At 38.1% G+C, this 11,945-nt stretch overlaps 1 protein-coding gene across 4 annotated transcripts in view; it reads right to left on the minus strand.

The window, feature by feature from the left end:
* The window catches only part of LOC134541071 (uncharacterized), a 79,370-nt gene extending 69,146 nt beyond the window's left edge, over positions 1 to 10,224 (minus strand). For 2 of the 4 annotated variants that reach the window (XM_063384215.1, XM_063384213.1), the window contains exons 1-2: positions 4,406 to 4,761; positions 4,129 to 4,305 (exon numbers count right to left, since the gene is read on the minus strand). In XM_063384215.1, the coding sequence (XP_063240285.1) occupies positions 4,129 to 4,305; positions 4,406 to 4,468 (240 nt within the window). In that variant the 5' untranslated portion in view covers positions 4,469 to 4,761. Of the gene's footprint in view, positions 1 to 4,128; positions 4,306 to 4,405; positions 4,762 to 9,639 lie in introns of those variants that run through there. The other 2 variants (XM_063384214.1, XM_063384216.1) reach the window with 2 other exon arrangements.
* Between the last annotated feature and the right edge of the window lie 1,721 nt (positions 10,225 to 11,945).

Consider the following 11,945-nt stretch of genomic DNA (forward strand, 5'->3'; position numbering starts at 1 on the left):
CAGTGTGTGTGTGTGTGTGTGTGTGTGTGTGTGTGTGTGTAAACAATGAAACGTGAACGGTACTAAAAATATTTCTACTTTTTTAAAATTAATAAATATAAAGTGGCATATTAAACATTACATACTTAATTGTATTATCTAACACTTGCTGTATTAAACTACGACATATTCAGTGACATTTGTGATTTTATATGAATTCAAACATGGGCTACCTTTGTCCGCCATGATACACGCACAGTTAAGTGGGCAATAAGGAGTTCGTTGCCGGAGCTACCAATGTTCTTATCTGTGTCCGCACGCACAACGCTTTGCCAACAAGTTTCATCAACGACAAATTCACTGTACACATAAAATAATAATAACATTTATTAATTCAGGAGGAAGGAATATTTTGAAACATAGCAATTTTAAATAATTCATTCCCATGAGCAATAAATAACAGTTCTTAGATGAGAGATTTTACAGGCAATCTTATGAAAATCTGAAAGTAATAATAAATTAATGGCTCGTTGCTCTATATAGTCTGTTACTGTGTTTCTTCCAAGGAAACTAAAGATTTGTTTCTGTGGGACATTTCAGTTCAAGTTTTTACCACAAGATTTTTTTTTTCAAATGCAGGAACTCATAAATCCAGAAAATGTAGTCTTTATTTGAATGAATTCTAGATTTTTTTCCCTAAACCTCTGCTAGTAGCTCGTGCGGTAGCTTCTTACCCGCAGAGCAAGCCACCGCCTCTTGCACACCCGACTGGGAGCTGCGTCTTCAAATTGCAATATGTTAAAAATTACATTTACAAATTTATATAAGCAGATGTATGAAATAACCAGATACTTAAAATGCTTTATATAAATATAAAGTTTGATGGAAGAAACTAGTCGCCTTATATAAATCCAAAGTCAAAATTTGAATTGTGGTAAAAAAACTTTGAAATACAATAACTTAGCATAAATACGAGAGGATCGACTCACAAACCTAACTAATCGAAAACTGGTAATAATAAAATATACGATCATTTTCAAAATTATTATACCTGGCGCGTATATACAGCTTCTTAAAATAAGCTAAATTATTCACTTCATAAATTTATCGGAAATTTTGTCCTCCAAAAACATTATAAGCAATGTGTGTAATTGTAATAGTTAAATATTAATTATTTTCAAAAATAAATTTCTTTCGTTGGTTGTAGGGAGAAGTTATATTTTAAATATCACCCGGGGCTTCAAGTTGGACGTCTGGCCGGGATGAAGCTCTTCTTAAAGAGACTCGAAGCTCGAGGTCCTGGACAACATGATGGGTGCAATTTCGACGGCCAAAAGTTGGACCCAAACAGAGTGTAGCTCTTGGACTCAGGAAATGTCTCATGCAGACATCCAAAAGGCGCGGACCGAGAATAGCGCGGAGGACGCGGAATAAACCATAATTTAGGAAAAAAAAATTAATAAAATTTCATCTAACATTATTTGTTCCCTAATTACGACTGACCGGCTACTACTAAATTTATAAACTGGGATCACATCCCTTTACACCGATGACTACATTCCTAATTCGAAAGAGTTCATCGTTGCGGCGAAAAAGCCTCTCAGCAGAGCGGACGCCGAGATGACGCGGTAAGTAGCCGAAGTCTAAGTGCCGCAATGGCAGACAAAGCTCGTAATTAAAACGGGCGCTCGGCCCTAGGGAAAAGAGGGGGAAGGTTCGGCTCTGGGCCGAGAACTTCCGGAGGTGACCGAGGTGGGCATAACAACAACATCAGTTGATGCGCCGAAGCACGATCGCCGCGCTCTCTACCAGCGGGCACAGAAAGCTACCTAGGATCGACATTTACTGGATGCGAGTTGAAAGCGTAGGGCCTTATGGCGCAGCCGGAGCTGCTCTCTGGCGGCCTAAAGGGGAAAGAAATGGGAGGTTAGCAAGGTCGCCACCAGGTGTCGCGGGCGTTAGCTCCACTCGCTGGCGACAAGTGCAGAAGTTACTATTTCTGTCACTAGATGTCGTGTTTGGACCATATTTGCACATATTTTTTCTGTGGCAAAATGTCTTTGAAGTAGGCCACTGCCTGGCGAGTTTACATCAGGGCAATGATCCTGGGCTAAATTCTGAGAACCAAAGGGGGGGGGGGGACTGGGGGGTGAGGGTGGACAGAAAACGCAACGAGGCTGGGAAAGAGGGTCCACAAGATACTCGTTCGTGCCGAGACTCGCTGGGCTCAGCGGGCCTCTAAGGAAATAGAGCTTGCAAGCCAGGAGCTGCTAAATGCAAATTTAGTCATGCAGGGAAATAATATTACAGACCACGGACGTGACAGCAAGCGGGAGAAATGTCATCCGGGCTGCTAACGTCTTCATTAGACTTGCAAAAGATCATATTTGTCCCTGCCTCGGGTCACTGCCGCAAAGTTTAACTAAGTAGAGTACACCAGCTTAACAAAGTGTAAATCACCCTTGGGTAACCAATGAAAATGAAAAACAAGATTTCCAAAAATAATTTAAAATTATAATAAAAATAAAAAAAACATGCCGAAAGACCTAATTCCTGGCAAACTTAATATACAGGAGCATCCTATAATAATACATTTATTTAAGCTATTTTAAAGAAAAAAATATTTTTTATACGTTAATACTTTTGACGTTTTAAAATGTTAGTATTTAAAATTATTTTTTTTTTGTAATAGTTAAACATATTTCAATAAAGTATGTTTTCAGTTTTTTAAGCTAAATTGTATGTTATAATTTTTAAATACTGATGATCCAGTCACGCAATTGAAAAAAAAATCACCATATTATTTGATTTTCTTTGCAATAATATTTGATACTTATTTAAGGACATCAACGCGAGCGAAGCCGCGGGTAAAATCTAGTATGCTATACCCTTGTGAACAATTTATATTGCTTTCTTTGCTAGACATTTATACTTGTGTGCATTAAGACTGTTAAATTAGGTATTTTAATTGGCAAAAGGGTTGATACTTAAGTAAAGGCACACGAACAGTTAAAATTGGCAGTTCGAGCTTGTCTGTCGGAACCGAACAGTTGTTGGTGCCGTGTGTGGGCACATCGTTTTGCCAGTACAAACTGAGTCCAAAAACACATTCTATTATCTAAATGTTGTGCAGACATCTTTGTTTCTCACCTTTGGTTTATATGCTTTTTATCTAACTAAATGTACAGTACAACTGCAATTGCAACAACAAAATTTTCTTTCAAATTCTACAATGGAATGATACGTTCAACAGCAACAGCAACCTCAAGACTGACCGTGTGTGGGGAAGACTTCAGTTCAGTCCACACTGTCAGTTCAGTCCACACTGTCAGTTCAGTCCACACTGTCAGTTCAGTCCACACTGTCAGTTCAGTCCACACTGTCAGTTCAGTCCACACTGTCAGTTCAGTCCACACTGTCAGTTCAGTCCACACTGTCAGTTCAGTCCACACTGTCAGTTCAGTCCACACTGTCAGTTCAGTCCACACTGTCAGTTCAGTCCACACTGTCAGTTCGGAGTGAGCAGTCCGAACTGGGATTGTGTGAGGGCCCATAGAACAGTTTTTTTTAAATAACATTTCTTGTTAAAATCTGCTTTTTTCAAATATTTATTGTTAAAATCGGTTAGTTTTTTTATTCATCAAAGATTTTCTACACCATTAACGTTTAACACGAAATATTGAATAATACTCATTTTCCTCTTTCCCACCCTTTAACAAACTTGTCAACACAGTAAACATGGTGTTGAAAAGTACTTATTGCGAGGCAGGGGCGCAACAACAGGGGGGGGGGGCAAGGGTATTTTGCCCCCCCCCCCTCTGAAACCTTGAATTGGGGACAAACGGGGGCAAATAAAGTGCTGTGTAATCAATTTTTAGATAATAAAACTGCTTAAGTAGAACCATTTTCCACCTTGAAATACAAATTTTCCCGGGGGAGGACCCCCGGACCCCCCGCTTCAATAGGGGGGATCGATGATTCTTTGTAAAAAGGTATATTGCCCTCCCTTTGGAAATTTAGTTGTTGCGCCCCTGTTTCGAGGTAATATCCAGCATATGTAATTTGAGGCAGGTGTAACCTAACAAATCGTTGTCGGAGAAACGCTCAAGAGTGATTTAATAAATAAACTGCACAAGCCCTGGTACCTACCTCTAATACATGCACGAACAACGAAGCATATGCGAGAAGGAAACCAGTAAGAACTCCGTCGTTATATTCTTCGTTTATCTGCCTTATGTTTCGTTCAAAGATGTTGATGATGTTTTCTTTGCCTTGTACAGGAAGTATATGTTCCCCAATGTAAACCATTCGATGTAAGTATGTGTTCTGGAAAAAAAAAATATATTGAATTCCCAACTGTAATTGTATTGCATAGACAACATAATTATGTTATAACCTCAGTAATTACAAGATGGGCGTTACTTACTCTTCCAGCAACTGATAAGTTGTTTAACGTAACATCTAACAATGTTTGCGGATTTGGTGGCATATTTTATTCAAGTAAAATTAACTAGTCTACGCAAACGGCGAACGCAATATCTTCCTTAAATATGGGTAAAAATGTAATGCATTAAGAATAGCTGCACTTTAAAGGGTATTTTTGTCGACAGAGAAATTCAGGAAACTGAACCTGTAACCAATAGCAACCAGTAGTTAACACAAATAAAATCAGTATCGATTGAGTGTGAAGCTTAAGCCATAGAACAACGTCCATAGACGTTGACCATAGAGTAAGATTCAATGCCTGTAGAAACCAGAAATTATAATAACAGGCAGAACATACTTGTGGTTTTCAATTACTATACAGCTTGCTCATAACATAATTCATTATATACTCGTAAAATCATTTTCTGTAAGTCTATTGTACGTAAGGAATGTGTGCGGTGATCAGATTTTTTTTACCAAGTATTTGAACAAACACCAACAGCAATACACCACATGCTAGGCAATTTACATTAATTTAACACTATCTCTGCACTAAAAAGAGAAATGTATACTTAAGTTGGTTTGCTCTCTAAGTTCTAACATGTACGACATTTTGCAGAAATACCGGAATGGTACTCGTTTTTCTCCTAACGAGAAGATCTTTTATCTATAAGGACTAAACACTGGCTATTATTAGGGACTGGAAAAATTCGCGGATTCATTGACCTCCAGGATAGACTCCACGATCCTGTGCATACTTGGACAAACTTTACCTGTTCATTGGCTACTGACTTGTGAGGCGTCTCAATTGGGGGACTCGTGATTCGATATTGCTTTGACTGAGGGTCTATAATTGGCCCACAGTCCTCCATATTAACAGTGAACCAATAGCAGAAGTTGCATAAAAGTATAATTATTTGCATTTTAGCATATCGCGAAATGAATCCGCGAATTTTTCCAGTCTCTAGCTATTATCCAAGTACAAGAAAAGTGTTCATGTTTTGTACTGTCAGGAGCCTAAGTAATGACGAGCACCATCAAATAAAAACTATCGACTAAATTAATAGAAAATATCATTATTCGCGACTCACATAAAAAAATATTCGCATGAATTTAGTGATTGATCGTTCCCACCCATTCGATATCTTGAAGTTGATTTAGTGTTGGTTTGTACTACATTTTCATGATTATAATTTTTGAGGATGCTATCTCACCAAAATAAAATATCATTAGTAGTGTTGCTTGGAATGTTCTGGTACTGGAGTAAAAGTGTGGAGCGTGGAGGGGGTCAATAACCGACCGCTTTGACCTCATGGCGGCCATTTTTGGTGTCAAATTTCATCAATCTCCTCAAAAATGACTTAAAATTCCCCCTTAATTAATAGACATTTTCCTATTTCAAAAGAAATATTACCTTTTTTTGGGAAAATTTCCCGTTTTTATTCCCGAAAAATTCAAAAAATCGAATAATCCCCAAAGAGGCTTTAAGTCCTCATGCGCAAGCCTCCAATAAGCCTCTGGGGGGTTCATTGACCATGACCTTTGACCTTGACCTTTAACGAGAAATTCTTTAATTTTAGAACAAAAAATCGATATAAATTACAAAAAAAAATTGCTTACTACAAACGTTGCACGTTTCGTTACGCCAACCATCTTGGATTCTAGAACATTACGTTACGCCCACCGTCTGGGATTATAGAACTCTGCACTTTTTGTTATGCACGTTATTTTATATGTGTATGACGACATAGTTTCACATTTTGTTACGGCCGTAATCTTGTAAATCTGTATTTATATGCTAGCAAATAAAGAAAAAAATATAAATAAATAAAATTTAATTTTAGAAATGCCGCCATTTTTAAAATTGACCGCCATATTTTTAATTTGTAATTATTGTTAAACTTTAAGGTAAAAAATTAAAATTAATCAAAAATAGTTTTCATTAAATTTAAAAAATACTTGCGTCATGGAGTCCTCGGTTCAAATCCCAAGAGTTTAATTGATTAAAAATGGCTATCCATCCTTCCTCCATGGAAGCCACCAGCAGACTGATCTCCCACGTCTATGCCAAGGCAGATATTACACCAGCCAGTATGAAGTCATTGCAGTCATATTGGGTCCGCCATATTGTTGTTGTCTGGTGGAGATCACTTTCTCATTTTCGTCTGCTGGAGGGCACAGTAGCCACATTAGTTTCATTTTCGCCCGATAGAGTGCAGTAGTACTTTTAAATTCTGTAAATTTAAGGCTAGAAATTCGGTAAAATTTCCAAAAAAAAATTTAAAAATCACCTGTTAAAATAAATATAGAGTCGATCACCTTAGTGATTCAATACAATATAATTTAATTAAAATTACTAAAAAAAAATACATGTTCGAGAAAAAGGGGTTGTCTGTAAAGTCGGTTTACGGACGATAATTTTACGTGATAACGTCATAAGAAAACATTGATGAAAATTTGCAGACTTTTTAATTTTCAAATATTATTTACAGTTTTAGCAAATTTAATTTAAATAATTTGTTTAAATATAATCACGAACAATTAGTTTAAAAATCCCGCCTTAACCTGTTTGATATTATAGAAGATTTTTCTCGCACGGTGGTTGGCCGGTTCTTGCACGCTCTGCTCAGGCGGAACGTGACAATTTTTCGTGCGTGCAGCCGGCGTTAATCGATTTATAAGAGGTTATCACGTCAAAAAACAACAAAATTACAAATAAAAAATACCTATATTACAAAAATTATACAAATACATATAAAAAAATTGCAAATTACAAATATTTCAGAAAGGCAGAGCGAGACCTTAAAGGCTCTGCTACAATTGACTTGTCCCTTGGTCCCTTGGTCCGTCATGGCAGTTTGGCCCACGCTCTCATGACAATGTGCTGCCACAACAGCTGTGTCCCAAGTTGTCCAAATGTAAACATTTCAAATACCACCACTAGAGTGCAATAGTTTTGGGAGACAATTTAACGTTACTTTTTTATATTTCTGAACTTGTGGCCGTTTATTATATAAGAGGCCACAAAATCCCGGAAAATAATGTTTTATAAACAACGAGCATATTATAATCAAAGGTGTTCTGGTAAACCTACATAAGAAATTAAATTACATCTGAATTAGCGATTTAAAGTTATAAACATATCACGAAAGCATTCTAACATAATTCAATCGAAATGAACCCCGAGGAAGATGTATTTTTTGCACATTTATTTATGTTCATGGTTTCTGCATTCTTCTACTTGAAATTTGGGAGACGCAGACGACGGTACTGGGCCCACCCCATAAATTGAACAGCACTTATTAATATCTCGCCCGTAATTATTTCCATTTTAGCTTCACGGAAGTCAATTCACAAAAAATTCACAAAATTGACTGTTTATTTTTGTATACTTTACAACTACTATTTTCCCGCACGCTTATGTATTTACATTTTTATTATATTTCATCGATGTTAGTTTACTTCTTGTTCGCATGTTTTTAAAGTTCTTCCAGCATGGGACACATCAATAAGGGACAAAATTATAAAAGTTCGCCATCTGCATGGGATACGGTGGGATAGGGACGAAGGGACAAGAGACATGACATCACAGGTCACGTGGACCAATCGGTGAGTAGTGTCCAACGGACATTTGCATGGGACAAGTCAATTGTAGCAGGGCCTTAACATGTCTTGACATGTGTTTTCAGAGCAGTTCTACATGTCTGTCGATGAACCATGCACATCAGTCGGCTGGAAAGACAATCACGTCCAGTAGGTGGCAAGGTACGGAAAGTTGGTAGTCAGTCAACTCTATTCAGTGGCCAGTAATAGGCCTACATGTCCAGTAGGTAGCCAGCCTGATCCAGTCAGGGACGTCGGAACAGGGGGGGGGGGGCAGCAGGGGCGAGTAGCCCCCGTGCTGTTATGCATGGGGGGGGGGCGAGAGTAACATTTCGCCCCCCTCCTTTTCCCAGAATAAATGTTTGGTCCTAGTAGTATTTTTCTCAACCAGTAGTTACAAACGTTGCGTTGGAGATCGCATTGATTAGAAAATCAAATTTATGATGGTCAATATATTGTAAAATGATTGCAAATTCCTAGATGGTATTAATACTTAAATTGTACCACATCTACTGTCAGAGTAGTATTTCATACATTCTACGTCATTAAATTCTTGGAATGGTATATTTATTATTTTGGTTCGGAAACTCATTAAATAGCACAATTTTGCATCTAAAATTCCAAATTTTTCCAGGGGAGGCCCCCCACTCTAGGACTGAGGTAAGTGTGATACATCTTTTCGCCCCCCCCCCCCCACCCACCCACTCATGAAAACGTTCCGACGTCCCTGCCTCCAGTTGGTAGCCAGATGCATCCAGTAGGTGGTCAAACACACACAGTCAGTAGCCAAGAGGTGTTTTTCGTCGATACTCGGCATTTTCATGTACAATTAAGTGTAGTATATATATGCCAGTCCGGAGAAAGGCTTCAATGCCGAGAATTGATGATTGTCGACGCTATATTGGATTCTGAGGACACGGCGGCCATCATGGATGACCTTGACTTTGACCTTGTCTTTCAACATTTCTTTCCAAATTTTGCCTAAAATGACTTAAAATTAGACCAAATTGGCCAGTAATTCGCCAAAATCCACCAAAATTTTCCATTTTTTTTTTTTTAGGTAAAATTTCCGCCAAAAAAATTCTTATCTCGAAGTAAAAATTCCTTTATTTATGGAAAAATTTCCCGTTTTATTCCTTAAAAATTCGAAAATTCGAAATTCGGAATGCTTGAAAGAGTTGTGCCTTTGAAAGAACCCAAATTCACCATTGAAACTTAAATTCACCATGTAAAGCCTCCAATAAGCCTCTCGAGGGTGGCTTTGACATTGTCTTTGATTGTAAACATGAAATCTTTAATTTTCAACTAAAAAAATCCGAAAAAAATATAAAAAAATATTTAACCAATTATTTACTTCAAATTTTTAGTTACCTAATTGATTTCGGTCCTCGGTTTGATACCCGGCGAGTAAGCATGTAATATATTAATAAAAAATTTAAAAATCTTAAATACCACTGCAACCGCGCTGCTGCGTAACTCCCGCAACAGTGCGATTAGCAACTCTTCCCCACACTCATGCCCCAAGGCCAACCAAAGGTAAATAGCTTATTCCCTTATTCCCCGGGCAATGTGGGAGTACCATTATAAAAACACAAAAAATTAAGTGGAGTCAATATTTACTATCAGACCTACCTAGGATTACAATCCCCTCCACGTATACATTGCATGAAACACATAGATGCCCTATACAAAAAAATATATATATGAAACTATAGTTGAAAAAAAATCTAAAGTTTTTTTTTTTATTTTGTCCTGTGCGCGCACTTTCCCGTTTGCTCGCGGCTCATACGGCAGTCCTTCATGATAATACGTAAACGTACTTGAACTGTGTCCGTGCACTCCATCCAAATTATGACTATGTGGGCCCGAGTGACAAGTTCATTAACTTCTTTAAGTTCATTCATCCACTACAAAAATTATTGCCGGTCCTGAAGAAAGTCAAATTATGTTGCGAATCACAGTCTATTTTAGCATGTAGTATTTCACAGCCCCGACCTTCGCCTATTCTGGCCATAACAAGTATGAGCGTCGACTCCTTACTTTGAGCATGTTGAGTGGGGCCCCAGCTGGTGGTCAACGCGCCTCCGCGCCGCTGCCACACCGCGGGCCAGACGGTCGCACCGAACCATCCTCCTGCTGTCGAGTCCGGCTTGCAAGTCCCGTACCGCACACTCGCGCGCCACCGCTGAGCGCGTCACTCGGCTACGTCACCATCGAGCTTCTTCGGCCGTCCTCGGGTACACTCGTAACAACCACACCCACACATCACTAGGCGGCCGTTGAGCAAACGGTTTCACGTTCTTAGAGTCCTCCTAATGCATTTAAATAAAAAATAAAAACTAATAAACATAACTGTGAATAATTAAGTAACAATAACCAAATAATTAAATTATTAATTACAAAAACAGTTACCGGAAACGGTAACACCACTATTAAAATTAGTAAAAAAAAACTTGCTTTTGTCACATTTGCCATTTTGTATTCTGGAAATTTGCCATTTTCGTTACGAACATCTTAAAATCCGTATTTTTATCCTAGAAAATAGAAAAAAAAAATTTTATAAAATTTAATTAATAAAATTCAAAAAAAAACATTTCGCCATCTTCGATTATAACATCATGGCCTTCTTGAAAAAGTCGTATTTTATGCTAAGAAATGGGAAATATTTTAAATAAATATAAATTTAATTAATAAAATGTGTTATAAAATTTTAATTAAAAATCGCCCTTACATCACGGAGTCTTCAGTTCGAACCTGGTGAGGTCAAAATGAAAATGACGAAAATACCTTCCTCCACAAAAGCCACAGACACACTGACCTCCCATCACTAATGCCAAGATGTGTGTGTGTGTGTGTGTGTGTGTGTGTGTATATATACACACACACATACATACACACATACATATATCGCAAGCTAGTATGAAATCATGTCTGGCATCGTGTTCTGCTGGAGGCCGTCATATTGTTTTCGTCTGCTAGATAATGCTGAAGACAGAAACCAGCCAGATCCTTTTCCTAGATAGTCTTTCTCTACCCGACAGAGTTTCTCGTGTTTTTAATAGACTGCTTCACATCGTTGGAATTATAAATGGGAATGTTCACTGTCTTGAATGCAAACTTCTTCACTTTCGTCTCGAACGGAAATTGTTTTCCATATAGGCTACACAGTCCAACCACAAATTATATTTTTTTAAGATCCGTACGTTGCTACTTCATCGAAAAGCTTATTGCTTATGTTATGCTTCATATCATCAATAAAAGTACAAATTATTTTGGCTCGTAAAATGTATTTAGATAATAGTATTCATTCAAGATTCCAAGAAATGCAGATTTCGCCAAAAGTAATCCATTATCATATACCTGTAATGCACCAGCACAGTCTTGGCAAAGCCAAATGATGATATTGCTGCTGTACCAATTCCCAGTGTACTCTTAAGTGCATTGATTCAACGCTGTTGTAGCGAAACGTTTACTTTTTGCCACCGAGCATGTTTTCAACTGTGTTTTCATATTAACTTTTATAGAAAACCTCTTGCGGCATTTCTCACAGCTAAAAATGTCTTGCAGGATGGATTATTCGGACATTATCTCTTTTCGTGCCAACGGGTATTACTGTATTTCGAAAAAAAAAAATTCCACAGTGGGGACATCGATGGTCGGCCATTATTGATGCTAGTGGTACTGCAGTCATCGACATATCCTTCGCTGGTGAAATGGCATTCCTAGAGGTTTCCTCTGCAGACATCACTGAACACATTAAGTCACTTCTGCTAATGGAACCAAACCTGTTGAAGTCTCCTCTAGCATTTTCGGGGTCCATGCTACACCTTCCCTTGCATCGGGATCTCCCCGTTGTCTTCGCTGTCATCAGGGTTCCAGATGAAGATGTTAGAACTTCCGTGAGATCTCTGCAGTTGTTGGCTCCGCTGCCATAGAGG

The sequence above is a fragment of the Bacillus rossius genome, chromosome 18 (genome assembly GCF_032445375.1).
Source record: "Bacillus rossius redtenbacheri isolate Brsri chromosome 18, Brsri_v3, whole genome shotgun sequence".
Lineage (NCBI taxonomy): Eukaryota > Metazoa > Arthropoda > Insecta > Phasmatodea > Bacillidae > Bacillus > Bacillus rossius.